At 43.8% G+C, this 19745-nt stretch overlaps 1 protein-coding gene across 5 annotated transcripts in view; it reads left to right on the plus strand.

Moving 5' to 3' along the window:
- ttn.1 (titin, tandem duplicate 1) overlaps window positions 1-19745 on the plus strand; it is a 186535-nt gene that overhangs the window by 136682 nt on the left and 30108 nt on the right. For all 5 annotated transcript variants that reach the window (XM_036959132.1, XM_036959129.1, XM_036959130.1 and 2 more), the window contains 5 exons: window positions 195-17705; window positions 17814-18110; window positions 18246-18833; window positions 18946-19248; window positions 19356-19652. In XM_036959132.1, coding sequence (XP_036815027.1) covers window positions 195-17705; window positions 17814-18110; window positions 18246-18833; window positions 18946-19248; window positions 19356-19652 — 18996 coding nt within the window. The remainder of the gene's footprint in view (window positions 1-194; window positions 17706-17813; window positions 18111-18245; window positions 18834-18945; window positions 19249-19355; window positions 19653-19745) is intronic.

The following is a 19745-nucleotide window of genomic DNA, read 5'->3' on the forward strand; positions in this document are numbered from 1 at the left end:
GTGAGTTAAAAAATCTGCATCTATCCATATACGTTGCTTTTATGTAGTCATATTTACGTAGTCATTCCACTTTACTTACCTCACTTTTAGATATCTAATCTCTGTCATTGTTGTAATATTGAATCATTATATATAGGGATTTGCCTTAATGTTATATTTTAATCATATACTGATCACTTCTATTACTATTTTAGATGCACCTGGACCTCCAATCAACCCAAGAATTACAGATACAACAAAGACTTCTGCAACATTCTTCTGGGGGAAACCACTTGAAGATGGTGGGCTTGAAGTCACAGGGTACTTTGTTGAGCATAAAAAAGATGGAGAAGAGGAATGGTTCAAGGACACACCAACTGCTCCACTGAGAATTACAGAATTTGTTGTTCCTAACTTGAAAGTGGGAGCAAAATACCACTTCAGAGTCAGTGCAATGAATGCAGAGGGAGTTGGTGAACCAGCTCAAACTGAAGAACTGGTTGAAATTATTGAACGTGAAGAAGAGCCAGATCTTGAACTGGATGTTGAGCTGAGAAGAACCCTTGTTGTCAGGGCGGGATGTTCCATCCGCATATTTGTGCCCATTAAAGGTCGCCCAGCTCCTGAAGTAGCTTGGACGAAGGGCGAAGACACACCACTCAAAGGACGTGCTAACATTGACAGCACAGAGTCATACACTATGCTTGTCATCCCTGACTGCACAAGAAATGATGCAGGAAGATACAACTTGATCCTTACGAATGCTGCAGGAGAGAAGACTGCTCATGTCAATGTGAGAGTTCTGGATTCACCTGGACCACCAATTAATCTGAAGCCAAAGCACATTGACAAAGAGAGCATCACTCTTCAATGGGAACTGCCGCTTATCGATGGTGGTTCAAAGATAACAAATTATATAATTGAAAAGAGAGAGTCAACACGCAAAGCATATTCCACCATAATATCAGTGTGTCCAAATAGCACAGTTAGAATTCCTGATCTAGCAGAAGGGTCAGAATATTACTTCAGAGTGTCGGCTGAAAATGAGTACGGAATTGGCGAGTCGGTTGAGACTACAGATCCAATTCGAGCATCTCAAGCACCAACACCCCCTGAGAGCGTTTATGCTACAGATGTCACCAAGACCTCTGTCAGTCTTGCATGGACAAAGCCAAAACATGACGGTGGTAGTAGAGTTACTGGATATGTCCTTGAAGCTCAAAAGAAGGGAGGAGACCAGTGGTCCCATGTGACAACTGTCAAGACAATGGACTTCATAGTGAAGAACCTGAATGAAAACGAACAGTATATATTCCGTGTCATGGCTGTAAACCACTCTGGAAGAAGTGGTCCTTGTGACAGCAAGCCTGTTACTATCAAGGAAACAATAACAATGCCAGAATTTGACCTGCGTGGAATATGCCAGAAAATTGTCATTGCCAGGGCAGGAGATGAGATTAAAGTTGAGATACCAGTTATGGGACGTCCAAAACCAACTGTTTCATGGACGAAAGATGGTCAGCACCTCAAGATAACCCCAAGAATAATCACTGAACGTACTGCAACCACAAGTATCCTGAATATAACAGAATGCATAAGGAGTGACACAGGACATTATGGCATGACAGGGAAGAACATAGTTGGCTCAGTGACAGATACCATCATAGTAAAAGTGCACGATGTCCCTGGACCTCCAAAGGGACCAATAAAAATTGATGAAATCTCCCGTACCTATGCTGTCATCTCTTGGGGAACGCCTGAGAATGATGGAGGTGTACCAATCAACAATTACATTGTTGAATTAAGAGAAACTACAGGAACGTCATGGATAGAATTGACATCATCGGTAATCCGTACAATATTTAAAGCTACTCGTCTGAAGACTGGTGCGGAATACCAGTTCAGAGTCAAAGCTAAAAACAGATATGGTGCTGGTCAACCAATCATCTCAGAGTCAGTGGTTGCTGCATATCCATTCAAACCCCCTGGGCCACCTAGTACTCCAAAGGTTGTGGCCTTTACCAAAGACACAATGACAATTGGCTGGAATGAACCTGTTTATGATGGTGGAAGTGAAGTCATTGGATATCACATTGAGAGGAAAGAGAGAAGCAGCATCCTTTGGCAAAAGATCAGCAAATCCACGGTGAAAGATAATCAATTCAAATCAAGTGGACTGGAAGATGGAGTTGCATATGAATTCCGCGTCACTGCTGAAAACATGGCGGGAATTGGTAAACCAAGCAAGGCTTCAGAAGCAATGCTAGCCCTTGATCCAGTGGATCCACCAGGTCAACCAGAGCCAATCTTTGTTTCCAAGAATATAGTAACAATTCAATGGACAAAGCCTGAATATGATGGTGGGTTCAAGATTACTGGCTACGTAGTGGAAAAGAGAGACTTACCAGCTGGTCGTTGGATGAGGGCCAACTTCACAAACATCATTGAGACCACTTTCACTGTAAGTGGGTTAACTCAGAATGAGGCCTATGAATTCCGTGTACTTGCCAAAAATGCAGCTGGTTCAGTAAGTGAACCATCTGAGCCATCGGATCCCATCACCTGCACAGATGATATTGTGGAACCACGAATCATGGTTGATGCCAAATTCAAGGATGTGATTCTACTGAAAGCAGGGGAAAACTTCAAACTTGAGGCAGATGTTGCAGGCCAACCACTACCATCCATGGTGTGGACCAAGGGTGGAAAGGACATTGAAAATACGATGAAATTGACAATTAAAATGACTGACTTAACAACAACTCTGATTAACAAAGACTCGTTAAGAAGAGATGGAGGTGAATTTGTTCTGACTGCCACAAATGTTGGAGGGTTTGCCAAGCATATCTTTAATGTCAAAGTCCTTGACAGGCCAGGTCCACCTGGAGGACCCCTGGTGGTGTCAGATATCACATCTGACAACTGTATTTTGGAATGGGCTCCACCCGCAGATGATGGTGGTGCAGAGATTGACCATTACGTGATTGAAAAGCGTGAATCAAGCAGGCTTGCATGGACAAATTCGGCCTCAGGCTTAACTGATACCCAATTTAAGGTGAACAAGTTACTCAAAGGAAATGAGTACATATTCAGAGTAATGGCAGTCAACAAATATGGAGTTGGAGAGCCTCTAGAATCTGCTCCAACTATTGCAAACAATCCATGGGTGCCAGCAGATCCTCCAAAGGATCCTGAAGTAACAATAATCACTAAGGATTCAATGATTCTTATGTGGAAGGCTCCTGAGTATGATGGTGGAACTCCAATCACAAACTATAATATTGAAAGGAAAGACAAGATTGGTCTTCGCTGGGTAAAATGCAACAAGAAGAAAGTAAAAGACTTGCAGTTCAAGGTAACTGGGCTTCTAGTAACACATGAATATGAATTCAGAATTCTTGCAGAGAATGCAGCTGGATTAAGCTTACCAAGCAATTCAAGTCCTTTCTACAAGGCTACTGACACCCTCTACGAACCAGGCCCTCCAGGAAACCCAAGAGTCGTGGACACAAACAAGTCGTCCATTACGATTGCATGGAACAAGCCAAATTATGATGGTGGTTCTGAAATCACAGGATACATTGTGGAGACCTGCATTCCTGGGGAGGAGGAATGGACAATTGTTACTCCGCCAGGAGGACTAATGGGTACATCGTTTACCCTTATGAACTTAGAGGAGGACAAAGAGTACATGATTCAAGTTTCTGCCGTAAACAGTGAGGGTATTGGAGAGGAAGCAACTATTCCTGGCACACCGAAAGCTCAAGACAGGCTGCTTCCACCGGAATTTGACCTGGATGCAGAGCTAAAGAAGGTTGTGAATATCAGAGCCTGTAACACATTGAGACTTTTTGTACCTATCAGAGGAAGACCATCACCCGAGGCAAAATGGACCAAAGAAGATGGTGAACCTATTACGAGAGCAACCATTGAAAGCACAACTTCTTACACATCACTGGTGGTGGAAAATGTCAACCGATTTGACAGTGGCAAGTACGTGCTTACAATAGAAAACAGTTCTGGATCCAATACAGCTGCTGTGAATGTCAGAGTGCTAGATACCCCAGGTGCCCCGCAAAATCTCAAGATCAACAGCGTCACTAAAGAATCTGTCACTCTTATCTGGGATGCTCCAGTAAATGACGGTGGAGCAAAGATTAAGAACTACATTGTTGAAAAACGTGAATCAACAAGGAAAGCATATGCCACTGTAAATTCTAACTGTCATAAGAACACCTGGAAAGTTGACCAGCTGCAGGAGGGGTGTAACTACTACTTCAGAGTTTTAGCTGAAAATGAATATGGAATTGGCCTACCAATTGAAACCCGTGAATCAGTTAAAGTTTCTGAAAAACCACAGCCTCCTGCCAAAATCACCCTTGCCGATGTTACCAAGACTAGTGCCACCCTGTCTTGGGAGAAACCAGAGCATGACGGAGGAAGTAGAGTGTTATGCTATGTTATTGAGATGCTGAGCAAAGGTGCCGAGAAATGGGTCCAGTCTTCCATTGTCAAAACATTAGAAGCAGTTGTCCCTGGACTGACACCAGGTGAAGAGTACATGTTCCGTGTAGCAGCAAGAAATGAAAAAGGAACAAGTGATCCACGTCAAATTGGTGTGCCAGTGATTGCTAAAGATCTTGTGATTGTCCCATCAGCTAAAATGTTGTTCAACACATTCAGTGTTCTAGCAGGAGAGGATTTGACAGTACAGATTCCGTTTATTGCTCGTCCCCGAGCAACTATTTCATTCATAAAGGACAATCTACCTATGAAGCGTACCACCAGAGTTAACTTTGGAGGATCAGATAAACTGATCAATCTTCAAATCAAAGAGGCATGCAGAGAAGATGTTGGTCAGTACCGAATCATACTCGCAAACACCGCTGGGGATACATCTTTATACATCTCAGTAGTTGTTCTTGACAAACCTGGACCACCAAAGGGCCCAATTAAAGTTGAGGCTGTTACTACTGACAGTGTGCTTTTCTCCTGGACTCCTCCAGAGTATGATGGTGGTGCAACAATCAACAGCTACCTTGTAGAAAAGAGAGACACGTCCACACAAACTTGGTTGGTCGTGTCTCCAAATCATGCAAGAACAACGATTAAAGCTTCGAGGCTGAAAAGCGGTTCAGAGTACCAGTTCAGGGTGACAGCTCAGAACAGGTATGGAAAGGGCCCATCTCTGACCTCAGGGTCTGTTGTTGCTGAGTATCCATTCAAATTACCAGGCCCTCCAGGAACACCATCTGTACAGTCTTCAACAAAGGATAGCATGGTAGTTGTGTGGAATGAGCCTGTTAATGATGGTGGAAGCACTGTGCTGGGATATCATCTTGAGCGCAAAGAGAGAAACAGTATTCTCTGGGTGAAACTCAATAAGTCTCTCATCCAGGATACATCTTACAAGACCACTGGTCTGGAACCAGGACAGGAATATGAATTCAGAGTTTACGCTGAAAACATTGTGGGAATTGGAAAAGTTAGCAAACTTTCCGAAGGTCACATTTCTAGGGATCCTTGCGATCCCCCCGGAGATCCTGAGGCTACTAAGATAACAAAGGATTCTGTAACAATCACATGGACAAAGCCAGAGTATGATGGTGGTGCCAATGTCACCGGCTATATTGTAGAGAAGAAAGAGTTGCCAGAGGGCCGCTGGAACAAAACCAACTTCACAAATATCATTGAAACAGAGTATGTGGCAACCAGCCTTGTGGAGAACCAGAAATATGAGTTCCGTGTTATTGCAAGAAACGCAGCAGGTGTTTTCAGCCTTCCCTCATACAGCACTGGACCAATTACTGCTAAAGATGAAATTGACCCTCCTCGTATTAGCATTGACCCACAGTTCACACAAACTGTTTATGTTAATGCTGGAGATGGCTTCAAAATCGATGCCGATGTTCATGGTAGTCCAATACCCGAAATCCTCTGGATGAAGAGTGGCCACGAGGCACCCCTTGCAAACACTATCACCAGAGACATAAAAAATACAGACAGCACCACTTTGTTGACTGTCAAAGAGGCTAAACTTGAAGATGGAGGCAAGTACACTTTACTTCTAAAAAATCCAGGAGGCGAGAAGTCAGTGAAGATCAATGTGGTTGTTCTGGATAAACCTGGGGCACCACAAGGTCCTATCTCTGTTACTGGCATCACAAATGATCAATGTTGCCTTGCTTGGAAATCCCCACTCTATGATGGCGGCAGTAAAATCACTCATTACATTGTAGAGAGAAGGGAGACAAGCAGATTAATTTGGACTGTTGTTGATAATAAGTGTGAGTCAAATTATCTGAAGGTTACAAAACTCTTGGAGGGAAATGAGTACATTTTCAAAGTCCAGGCAGTAAACAAATTTGGACTTAGTATGGGTCTGGAATCAATTGCTGTTACTGTCAAAGACCCATTCGTTCCCCCAGATTCACCAAGTAGGTTGGAGGTTTCCGATGTCAAAAAGGATTCAATGGTGATTACCTGGGAGGCACCTGGATATGATGGTGGCAGTAATATTATTGGATACATTATTGAGAAGCACGATAAGGAGGGTGTGAGATGGACCAGATGCAATAGGAAGACAGTTACTGACTTAACCTACAAAGTCACCGGACTTATGGAAAGTCATATTTATGAATTTAGAGTTCTGGCTGAGAATGTCTCTGGAGTTGGAGAGCCAAGCTCCCCAACAGTTTTCTACAAGGCTTTGGATCCAATCTTCAGACCAGGTGCACCAATTAATCCTAAAGTAACTGACATAAGCAAAACTTCAGTTTTCCTGTCATGGGGCAAACCTATATATGACGGAGGATGTGAGATTCAAGGATACATTGTGGAGAAATGCGAAGTGCCATCTCCTGCATCTCTCACTAAGCAATCCGTCGTTGTGGAACCGGCCACTAAGGCACCAGCTGCTGAGGGAGAGGAAGCACCCGCTGAAAAAGGAGCAGCTGAGGCAACACCTGCTGAGGCAACACCCGCCGAAGCAGCACCTGCACCTGCAGACGCAGCACCTTCCAAGGCAGAACCCGCAGAAAAAGGAAGTGCAGAAGGAGCTACAGAGGAAGAACCTGCTGAGGTGTGGACAATCTGTACTCCACCAAGTGGCATCAAACAAACAAGATTTGAAGTTAGAAAATTGGAGGAAATGCATTTGTACAAGTTCAGAGTTTGTGCTGTCAACAAGCTTGGTGTTGGAGACCATTCAGATGTCTCTGGAATCATTCTTGTCGAGGAGAGGATTGAGGAACCAGATCTGGACATTGACCCAGACCTGAGAAAGGTTGTGAACATTAAGGCTGGATGTTCCCTCAGACTGTTCATTCCTATCAGAGGACGACCTCAACCTGAAGTCAAATGGGGAAAGGATGAAGGTCCTATTAAGGAGAATGCACAAGTTGAAGTGACAAGTAGTTACACGTCCCTTGTGATTGATAATGTCAACAGATTTGACAGTGGAAAATACACTGTTTCTGCAGAGAACGCCAGTGGTGAAAAATCTGCTTTAATTACCGTTAGAGTTCTTGACACACCTAGTGCCCCAGTCAACCTCAAAGTGAAAGATATCACTGGTGAATCAGTGACACTTACATGGGATGCCCCTGTGTTGGATGGAGGAGCTAAAATCAGAAACTATATTGTTGAGAAGCGGGAAAGCACCAGGAAAGCCTATGCAGCTGTGGTGACAAACTGCCACAAATTATCATACAAGGTTGAGAACCTTCAAGAGGGTTGCAATTATTATTTCCGAGTCCTTGCTGAAAACGAACATGGTGTTGGCTTGCCTACAGCAACCGTTGATCCCATCAAAGCCTCAGAAGTACCCCAAATCCCACGAAAACTGAGTGTTGTTGACCGAACCAAGACAAGCATCTCTCTTGCCTGGGAGAAGCCTGAGCATGATGGTGGAAGTAGAATCATTCATTACCTGCTAGAGATACAACCTAAAGGCTCTGAGAAATGGTCAGGTGTTGCAACTGTCAGAGCAATGGAGTCTGTTGTCAACAATCTAAATCCGGGTGAAGAATATCTTTTCAGAGTGTTTGCTATCAATGACAAAGGAAAGAGTGACCCAAGAGAACTTGCACTTCCAGTGACAGCAAAGGACCTTGTTATCGAGCCTGATGTTAGACCTGCATTTAGCAATTACAGTGTTCGGGTTGGTAAAGACTTCAAGGTTGAAATCCCAATCGCAGGACGTCCTAAACCAGCAGTTAAATGGACAAAGGATGGATCAATCCTACTCCACACCTCAAGGGTTAAAATCACTAACACACCAGATAGCACAACTCTAAGTATCACAGAGGCTACAGGAGAAGATGGCGGAATGTATGGCATTAATGTTACTAATGTAGTTGGGGAAAAGAACGCAACAATTGAAATCATTGCTCTTGATAAACCTGGCCCACCAAGTGGACCTGTAAAGTTTGATGAAGTTACTATTAACACTGCAACTATTTCTTGGGGTCCACCAAAGCATTCTGGTGGCTGCCAGATTTCAAATTACATTGTTCAGAAAAGAGACACAACCACCACAACTTGGGAGAATGTTGCTGCCTCCGTGGCAAGAACTACGCTCAAGGTGCAAAGGCTGAAAACTGGGGCTGAATATCAATTCAGAATCATTGCTCAAAATCGATATGGCAAGAGTTACGGTTTGGACTCACATCCTTTGACTATAAAGTACCCTTACAAAGAACCTGGCCCACCCGGCACTCCATTCATTGCATCTCTCTCCAAGGAATATATGGTTGTAGAGTGGCATGAACCAGTCGCAGATGGAGGTAGTTCTGTTCTAGGCTATCACCTTGAAAGGAAAGAGAGAAACAGCATCCTCTGGACTAAGCTTAACAAATCACTCGTCAAAGACACCATTTACAAAACCGGTCCCTTAGAGGAGGCTGTTGAATATGAATTCAGAGTTTATGCTGAAAATATTGTTGGTATTGGCAGATGCAGCAAAATCTCAGAGGGTTGTGTTGCACGTGATCCTTGTGATCCTCCTGGCACCCCAGAGGCTATCATTGTAAACAAAGAGTCCATCACCATTGAATGGACAAAGCCAGAATATGATGGAGGAAGTGTGATTACTGGTTATGTTGTTGAGAAACGTGACCTTCCAGAGGGACGCTGGATGAAGGCAAACTTTACCAACGTTATTGAGACCAGGTTTACTGCTACTGGACTAACTGCTGATGCACAGTATGACTTCAGAGTCATTGCTAAGAATGCAGTTGGAACATTCAGCAAGCCATCTTATAACAGTGGACCTATAACAGCAAACGATGAGGTGGAAGCGCCAAGATATTCTATTGATCCTGCGTTCACCAAAACGATCATTATCAATGCAGGAGACACATTCAAACTTGATGCTGATGTACATGGAAAGCCAGTACCCACAATCCAGTGGTTCAAGGATGATGTGGAAATTGAAAAGAATACAATGAGATTGGAGGTCAAAAATACAGAAAGCGTCGCAATGATAGTTGTGAAGGATTCTGTCAGAGTTGACGGTGGAAATTACAAACTTGTCCTGACAAATGTTGCTGGATCAGAGTCAGTTCCATTCAAGGTGAATGTACTAGACAGACCAGGACCACCTGTAGGTTCCCTCCATGTCACTGGAGTCGCTTGTGACAAATGTACTCTGTCATGGCGTGCTCCACTACATGATGGAGGCAGCAACATCACACACTACCTCATTGAGAGGCGTGAAACCAGTCGTCTTGCTTGGACTATGGTTTCTAACAGCTGTGAGACCACAGTGTATAAAGTAACTAGTCTCCTGGAGGGCAATGAGTATATTTTCCGTGTCATGGCTATCAACAGTTATGGCATTGGTGAACATGTGGAGTCTTCAGCAGTAATAATGAAAAATCCATTTGTTGTCCCTGGTGCACCACATGTTAATGATGTAACGAACATTGCCCGGGATTCCATGACTGTCTGCTATTCTGCACCAGAGACTGATGGGGGAAGTAACATTACTACTTACATCATTGAGAAGAAAGACAGAGCTGGAGTTAAATGGACCAAATGCAACAGGCAAAAGGTCACAGACCTATCTTTCAGAGTAACAGGTCTGACATCAGATCATGAATATGAGTTTAGAGTATCTGCTGAAAATGCAGCTGGTGTTGGTGAGCCAAGTCTACCAACATCATACTTTAAGGCCAGTGATCCCAAGTACAAACCTGGGGCACCCACACATGCACATGTGATTGATACCACAAAGAGCTCAATCACAGTCGCATGGGGAAAGCCTCTCAATGATGGTGGCAGTCCTATCCAGGGATACATTGTAGAGATTTGCAAAGCTGAGGAGGAGGAATGGACAATGTGCACACCACCAACAGGCCTGCGGGTCAATAAATTTGAAATCACAAAACTTACTGAGGGTCAGGAATATCAGATCCAGGTCTGTGCTATCAATAAACTGGGTGTTGGTGAACTAGCTGCTGTATCTGGAACATCTAAACCAGAGGAGAAGGTAGAGGATCCAGAAATTCAACTGGACTCGGAATTGAGGAAAGGAATTGTGGTGCGTGCTGGAGGATCTGTGAGAATCAATGTACCATTCAAAGGCAGACCAACGCCAGAGATTAAGTGGTGTAAGCTGAAGAAGGTTGAAGAAGTGGAAGAAGAACAAGAATTGCAAGAGAAAGCAGTGGTTGATAAAGGTCTCAACTATACTCAGCTTTCCATTGACTCTTGTGACAGAAGTGATTCTGGAAAGTACAATGTGACTGTGAAGAACAGCAGTGGTACCGTTTCTGAATTTGTAACTGTGAAAGTGCTAGATACACCAGGTGCCCCTCTGAATCTCAAACTGACAGAGATCAAGAAAGACTCCATAACTCTTGTTTGGGATGCCCCTCTTACTGATGGCGGAGCAAAAATCAAGAATTATGTTGTTGACAAACGTGAATCAATCAGGAAAGCTTTTGCAAATGTAACAACCAAGGTCAACAAAACAACCTACAAGGTTGAAAACCTTGTTGAGGGGGCTATGTATTACTTCAGAGTTATGGCTGAGAACGAATATGGAGTTGGATCGTCGACTGAAACAAAGCTTGCAACAAAGGCCTCTGAGGTGCCTCTTCCAGTCGGAAAGATCTTCTTGACTGATGTTACTAAAGTCAGCGCATCGTTCAGATGGGAAAAACCAGAGCATGATGGTGGAAGCAGAATTACTGGTTACCTAGTTGAGATGCAGCAAAAGGGAGGGGACAAATGGGGTGTTGCAACATCCACAAAGGGTGATTGTCATGGCACAGTCACTGGACTTACTGCTGGACAGGAGTATCTGATCCGTATTGTAGCTTACAATGAGAAGGGAAAGAGTGAGCCTAAAGCACTGGCTATGCCAGTTGTTGCTAATGACATGACTATTGAACCAAGCTTAAAACTCATGTTCAACACCTACACCGTCAAAGCTGGTGACGATCTGATAGTAGAAATCCCAGTGTTTGGTAGGCCGAAACCCCAAATTGTTTGGAAGAAAGAGGGTATGCCATTGAAAATGACAACAAGAGTGAATGTGATAAACACAGCAACAACTGCTACCATTAAAATTACTGAGGCATGTAAGGACGACTTTGGAAAGTATACCATTATGGCAACTAACACAGCTGGCTTATTCTCTGAAGACATAGGAATCACAATCCTTGACAAACCCGGTCCTCCAACCGGACCCATTAAAGTCCTTGAAGTAAGCAATAACTCTGTCAGTCTTTCATGGGGAGCCCCGGAGTACACAGGCGGATGTCAAGTAAAGCATTACAATGTGGAAAGACGAGATACAACACAAACAGCATGGCAAAGTGTGAATGCACAGCTAGCTAGAACAGCTATCAAAATAACCAAGCTGAAAACTGGCGCAGAGTACTGTTTCAGAATCTCTGCTGAGAATAGATATGGAAAGGGCGCTCCTTTGGACACAAAATCAATTGTGGTGCAATATCCATACAAATCCCCAGGACCACCTGGAACTCCATACATCAAATCTGCAACAAAGGATCAAATGATTATTGAATGGAATGAGCCAGTCAATGATGGTGGTAGTACGGTTATTGGATACCATCTTGAATCTAAAGAAAGAACCAGCATTATGTGGACGAAACTCAACAAAGCCCTCATCGCTGATACCTCTTTCAAGATATGTAATCTTGAGGAGGACATTGGATATGAATACAGGGTCTATGCTGAAAACATTGTTGGCATTGGCAGAGCATCCAAAATATCAGAATCATTCGTTGCTCGAGATCCAGTTGATCTACCAGGTACCCCTGAGGCTACTGTTATCTCCAAGAATCACATTGTGATTCAATGGACTAAACCACTGTATGATGGAGGCAGTAAGATCACTGGATATATTGTGGAGCGGAGAGATCTAGCCAACATTGAGGGTCGCTGGATGAGAGCCAACTTCACAAATGTCATTGAGACAGAATTTGCCATCTCTGGCTTGACAGAAAATGAAAAATATGAGTTCAGAGTGATTGCAAGAAATGCCGCTGGTATTTTCAGTGAGCCTTCTGACAGCACTGGACCCATTACTGCCACAGATGAGATTGAAGCACCAAGAGCCTCAATGGATCCTAAATACAAGGATGTCATTGTTGTTAATGCTGGGGACAACTTAGTTTTGGATGCTGACATCTATGGCAAACCCGCTCCTGAGGTCTTATGGTTGAAGGAAGGAAAGCAAATGGACAAAGCTCTTCGAATTGAAGTGAAAACTACACAGAAACGTGCAGCTATGCATATCAAGGACTGCACAAGGTTAGATAGTGGAAACTATGACCTCAGTCTCACCAATATCGGTGGGGTAAAGACAATCCCAATCACTGTGAAGGTCCTTGATAAACCAGGTGCACCCACTGGACCACTGAGAGTCACTGGACTGACTGCCGACAGATGCTTCCTATCTTGGACTGATCCCTCTCTGGATGGTGGTGCAGCTATAAGTCACTATATTCTGGAAAAGAGAGAGACCAGTCGGTTATCCTGGACTGTGGTTAACGCAAATATTCAAGCTACAAATTTCAAAGTGATCAACCTACTGGAATTGAATGAATATATCTTCAGGGTTAGGGCTGTGAACAAATATGGCATTGGTGATCCTTTGGAGTGTGAGGCAGTAACTGCACGCAATCCATACAAGCCTCCAAGTGCACCCGGAACACCTGAAGCAAGTAAAATAACAAAGGATTCTATGATCCTATCATGGTCAAAGCCAGAGAACAATGGTGGAGCAGAAATCGACTGCTACCATCTTGAGAAACGTGACAAGGATGGTGTAAGGTGGACCAAATGCAACCGGCAGCCATTGACTGATCTACACTTCAAAGTCACTGGGCTTTTGGATGGTCATTTCTATGAATATCGTGTTTCTGCAGAGAATGAAGCTGGAGTGGGAGATCTGAGCGAACTCTCCCTGTTCTACAGAGCATGCAATGCTACAACAGCACCTGGACCACCACACCATCCTAAGGTGGCAGATCACACCAGCTCGACTGTGTCCTTGACTTGGGGCAAACCCGCTTCTGACGGTGGAGCATACATTAAAGGGTACATTGTTGAAATGAGAGAGGTGACAGAAGAGGAGAGGAAAGCAATGGAAGAGGAAAAGAAAAGGAAAGAAGCAGCAGCAGCAGAAGAAGAGTATTTGGAAGAAGAGGAGGAAGTGGAAACAGCAGCAGTAGAAGGGGTGAAAGAACCTCCTAAGGAGTATCAATGGACCATTTGTACACCTCCAACTGGCATCCAGGCGACTCACCTCACTATTAAGGACTTGAAGGCAGGACTAGAATACAAATTCCGTGTCTGTGCTATCAATTCAGAGGGAGTTGGTGAGCCTGCAGATATACATGGCACTGTGATAGCTGCAGAAAGAGTTGAGGCACCAGAGATTGAACTGGATGCCAACCTCAGGAAGGTTGTCTCTGTCCGTGCAGGTGGATCTCTGCGTCTGTTTGTCACAATCAGAGGAAGACCTGAACCTGAAGTTAAATGGGCAAAGTTGGACGGCGAGCTGACAGAACGTGTCATGATAGAATCCACAAGCTCATATACTATGCTTGTAATTGACAATGTAAACCGATTCGACAGTGGTAAATACACATTGAACCTTGAGAATAACACTGGTGAAAAATCTGCACTTATCAACGTCAGAGTGTTGGACACACCAAGTGCTCCACAGGCCTTTGCAGTCAAAGATATCAAAAAAGATTCTGTAAATCTTGTTTGGGAAACACCACTCACAGACGGTGGATCAAAAATAACCAATTACATTGTGGAGAAGCGAGAATCCACCAGAAAGGCTTACACTGCCGTGACAACTAACTGCTTATCTAATTCCTTCAAGATTGATGAGTTGCCAGAGGGATGCATTTTCTACTTCCGTGTATGTGCTGTAAATGAGTATGGCATTGGGTTGATGGCTGAAACCAAAAACCCAATTAAAGTTTCTGAAGTGCCTATGCCACCACGAAATGTCAGAGTTACAGATCTCACGAAAAACAGTGTATCACTTGCCTGGGAAAAGCCAGCTCATGATGGTGGAAGCAAAGTAATGTGCTACAACGTTGAGGTGCAAGGTAAGGATGACAAGGGTACCCAGAAGTGGAATCCTTCATGCACAGTCAAAATCCTGGAAACAACTATTGCAAACCTAGTAGCAGGTGACGCATATTCATTCAGAGTCATTGCAATCAACGAGAAGGGAAAGAGTGTACCAAAGGAACTTGGTCTACCTGTGACAACAAAAGATATTGCTATTGAACCCTCAATTGAGGTGTTATTCAACACTTACAGTGTGAAGGCTGGAGGTGATCTTACAGTTGAAATCCCAGTTAGGGGCCGACCTAAACCTGTTATTGCATGGAAACATCATGGCCTTCCTTTGAAGCAAACAAGCTCATTGACAATTCTGAATACCAAGACCTCATCCAAAATTATTATAAAGGAGGCAGGCAGAGAACATGTCGGAAAATATGAAATCACTGCCGCAAACCCAGGTGGATTGAAAATAGCAGAGATTGGAATTATTGTCCTTGACAAACCTGGTCCACCAACTGCTATCAAACCAACTGCTGTAACTTCAGACAGTATTTCATTGTCATGGGCTCCACCAGAGTATGATGGTGGTTGCTGCATCAACAACTACATTGTAGAGAAGAGAGATACAAACGCAACAGATTGGCAAATGGTCTCAGCAAATGTTGCAACAACAGCAATTAAAGCCTCCCGATTGACAAAGGGTGCTGAATACCAGTTCCGTATCTATGCTGTAAATCGTTATGGAAAGAGTCAACATACAGATTCCCGTGGAATTACAGCCCAGTATAACTTCAAGCTACCTGGCCCACCATCGACTCCTAAAGTGGTGCATGCAACCAAGATTTACATGCTTGTCACATGGAATGAGCCAGTCAACGACGGAGGCAGCACAGTTCTTGGATATCATTTGGAGCGAAAGGAGAGAACCAGCATCATCTGGAACAAGATGAACAGAGGTCTCATCAAAGATACAGAATACAAAGTGACTGGCATTGAAGAGGGCATGGGGTATGAATACCGCGTTTACGCTGAAAACATTGCTGGAATTGGAAAATGCAGCAAAGCTAGTGAGGCTGTTTCTGCAAGAGATCCATGCGATCCCCCTGGCGAGCCAACAGTGACAGGTATCACAAGAACATCAGTATCCCTCGCTTGGACGAAGCCAGAGTACGATGGTGGAGCCAAGGTTACTGGTTACATTATTGAACGCAGAGATCTCCCAGAAGGCCGCTGGATGAGGTGTAACTTCACCAACGTGGTGGAAACCTACTATGACGTCACAGGCCTTACCAAGGACCAGCAGTATGACTTCCGTGTCATTGCAAAGAATGCTGCTGGATGCTTCAGTGACCCATCTGATTCCACTGGTTCAATCACAGTCAAGGATGATGTGGATCCACCACGTATCATGATGGACGTGAAGTACAGAGCTGTTGTAGTTGTGAAAGCCGGAGATGTTCTTAAAATCAATGCAGATATCGCTGGTCGTCCACTGCCAGTAGCATCATGGAAAAAAGATGGCAAAGAGATCGAGCTCAGGGCCAGAATTCAGATTCTTGCAACAGATACCAGCACCTCAGTAATTGTGAAGGACTGCATAAGGCGTGATTCTGGACAATATACTTTGACTCTACAAAATGTTGCCGGAACAGTATCTACACCAGTGGACGTTGTGATCCTGGATAAGCCAGGACCTCCCGCTGGCCCCCTGGCGACTACAGGCATTACAGCAGAAGATGTCACCTTAGCATGGGGTCCTCCTCAAGAAGCAGGCGGCGCAGATATCACACACTACGTTGTTGAGAAACGTGAAACAAGCCGTCTTGCTTGGACAGTGGTGAATGCAGATCTGAACAAGACACATTACAAGGTCACAAATCTCCTCAAGGGTAATGAATACATCTTCAGGGTCATGGCCGTCAATAAGTATGGACTTGGCGAAACCCTTGAGAGTGAGGTCGTCAAAGTGGCTGATCCATTCACAAAACCATCTGCTCCCACAAATTGTGAGATCACGGAGGTATCCAGTGAGGAGATGAAACTTGTCTGGCAGAAACCTGTTTCAGATGGAGGCAGTGAAATTACTGGATATGTCATTGAAAGGCGCGACACGGCAGGTATACTCTGGGTCCGTGTGAACAGAGAGCTTGTGACTGAATTGACAACCATAGCAACTAAACTACGAAAAGGATATGAATATGTGTTCCGCGTGTTTGCTGAAAACGCTGCTGGTTTGAGTCCTCCAAGTGAAGCATGCCCATCGTTTAGGGCTGAAGATGAACAGGTTGAGCCAGACCCACCAAGTAAACCAAAGGTTGTTGATTCAACCAAGAGTTCAATCTCCATCATTTGGAACAAGCCACTAGAAGATGGTGGAGCTCCAATCCTTGGATACTGTGTGGAGTATAAGAAACTTAAGGACGAGGAATGGACAGTGGCCATTCAGAACATAAAGAGCATGGAGTTCACCGTCTCTGGACTTACAGCAGATGAAGAATATGAGTTTGCTGTTAAGGCAATAAACAAGATTGGTGAAAGCGAGCAAAGTCCAATTTCTGAGCCTATCGCAGCAATGGATAGAACTGTGGAGCCTATGTTTGATGTTGACATAGAAATGCGCAAGACATTGATTGTCAAGCATGGCAACGCATTCACTCTGACTGTACCTTATAAGGGAAAACCTGCACCATCAGTAGAATGGAGCAAGGAGGAAGTAGACCTCAAGGCAAGAGCAACCATTGAAACAAATCACAGCTGCACTTCACTAACAATTGAAACGGCAACAAGAAATGACTCTGGACAGTACAATGTAACATTAGAGAATGGCATTGGAGACCCAGTAACATTACCAATAGTTGTAAAGGTTCTTGACTCTCCTGGACCACCACTTAATGTAGTTGTTAAGGATGTCACCAAAGACACTGCTACCGTTACATGGGAAGCTCCAGAAAATGATGGAGGTGATGCTGTGAAGGCCTACCATGTTGAGAAACGTGAAGCCAGCAAAAAGGCATGGGTGGGTGTGACCAACAACTGCCACGCGTTGTCCTACAAAGTGGAAGATTTACAAGAGGGAGCCTTCTATTACTTCAGAGTCATGGGAGAAAACGAATTTGGAGTGGGTGTAGCTGCTATCCCCAAGAATGGAACAAAGATTACAGGTTTGACATTTCTTTACTTTGTATGTTATTTTGCTGTTTGATACTTGCATGAAGAAATTACCCCATACAATCTTGTTGGTTTATAACTTTTGTTCTTAATATTTGCAGAAAAACCAAGTCCACCTCAAAAGCTTGGGGCTATTGCAGTAACCAAGGACAGTGTTACAATCGGATGGATTAGACCAGAACACGATGGTGGCAGCAGAGTAACTCAGTACTTCATTGAAGCACTTGAGAAAGGACAACCCAAATGGTCGAAGGTTACTCTTGTGAACACAACATCCTTCCAAATCAAAAACTTGAAGGAAAATGCTGAATACTTCTTTAGAGTTAGTGCTCAGAATCATGCTGGACTCGGCGAACCCAAAGAGATGATCGTTCCTGTTGTAGTGAAAGATCAACTGGGTAGGTTTTCAACTCACCTCTTCTAATTTAGAATTTTTCATTATATAAATATTGTCAGCATATCTGTCATGGCTAATCGTGTATGTTAACTGATAATTAGCTAAATCATATATGCTGTGACTGTTTGTTTTACAGAGGCCCCAGATTTTGACATGAAAAACTACCCCAGCAATACTGTCTATGTGAGATCAGGATCAAATCTGACCTTTGAGCTTCCTATGACCAGCAAACCTTTGGCAAAGGTTATTCTGTCAAGAAACAATGTTATTCTGAAACCGTCCAAGAGATTGGTCACTCAAGTTACTGCTGAAAGCCTGATCATCAAACTGAATGAGAGCATTGCAAGTGATGCTGGCAGATATGACATCAGCGCCTCCAATACAAGTGGTATCACCAAGATGTTCATCAACATCGTTGTGTTGGATAGACCTGGTCCTCCAACTGGTCCTATTGAGGTTGGCGAAGTGACTGAATCCACAGTGGCTCTCAAATGGGCTCCTCCTGTGTATGATGGTGGCAGCCCAGTTACCAACTACGTTGTACTGAGACGTGAAACAAGCACACCTGCTTGGACTGAAGTGTCTTCTCAGGTTGCAAGAAGTGCCATAAAGGCCGGCAAGCTTACCAAAGGAGAGGAATATCAGTTCAGAATCAAGGCAGAGAATCGCTTTGGTATCAGTGACCACATTGACACCCCACCAATCACAGTGAAACTTCCATACAGTAAGTGTCTCTATCATTTATTAGTATACCATCCATTCCCACTACCATAATAACTATCTAAATTTGTCTTTGAATTAGACTGAAATTTACAGGATTACATTGTTTATTCTAGCATTCCCTGGTCCTCCATCAACACCATGGGTAACCATGGTTTCAAGAGAGAGCATTACAGTCAATTGGAACGAGCCTGTCACAGATGGAGGAAACACTGTCACGGGCTACCACCTGCAGATGAAAGAGAGAAGCAGTATTCTGTGGCAAAAGGTCAACAAAGTAGCAATCATTGGAACACAGCTGAGAGTAACAAACATCTGCCCTGGCCTCATCTACGAATTCAAGGTGATAGCAGAAAATGCAGCTGGTATTGGAAAAATCAGCAAAACATCAGAAGAGGTGCTCGCCATTGATAACTGCGGTAAATGTCTTATGGATTATTTTAGTTTTTTTGGTCACTGAATTTGTTGTGGATGGTGTTGGTATTTTTCATCAACTGTTCTTGATCAATTTGATTTTGTATTTCAGAGCCCCCGGCAGCTGTAAGAGTCTCCGAGATCACAAAGAACTCCATCAGTCTGGCCTGGGTTAGGCCGCCTTATGATGGTGGCAGCAAGGTCATTGGATACATGGTGGAGAGGAAGGACTGCCCAGATGGCAGATGGACAAGGGCAAACTTCACTAACGTGATTGAGATGAACTTCACAATGTCAGGCTTGACCCAGAATGAATCCTATGAGTTCAGAGTTTACGCAAAGAACGCAATCGGTTCTATCAGCAATCCATCTGATGTTGTCGGTCCAATCACTTGTGTCGATTCATGTGGTGAGTTGAGCTCATTTTACTTTTCAGTTAAAGAAACTGTCATTTGCTTGATATTTGATTTATTATTTTGTTGCTAATATTTTGTTTTTCTCG

Source organism: Oncorhynchus mykiss, chromosome 22, assembly GCF_013265735.2.
Source record: "Oncorhynchus mykiss isolate Arlee chromosome 22, USDA_OmykA_1.1, whole genome shotgun sequence".
Lineage (NCBI taxonomy): Eukaryota > Metazoa > Chordata > Actinopteri > Salmoniformes > Salmonidae > Oncorhynchus > Oncorhynchus mykiss.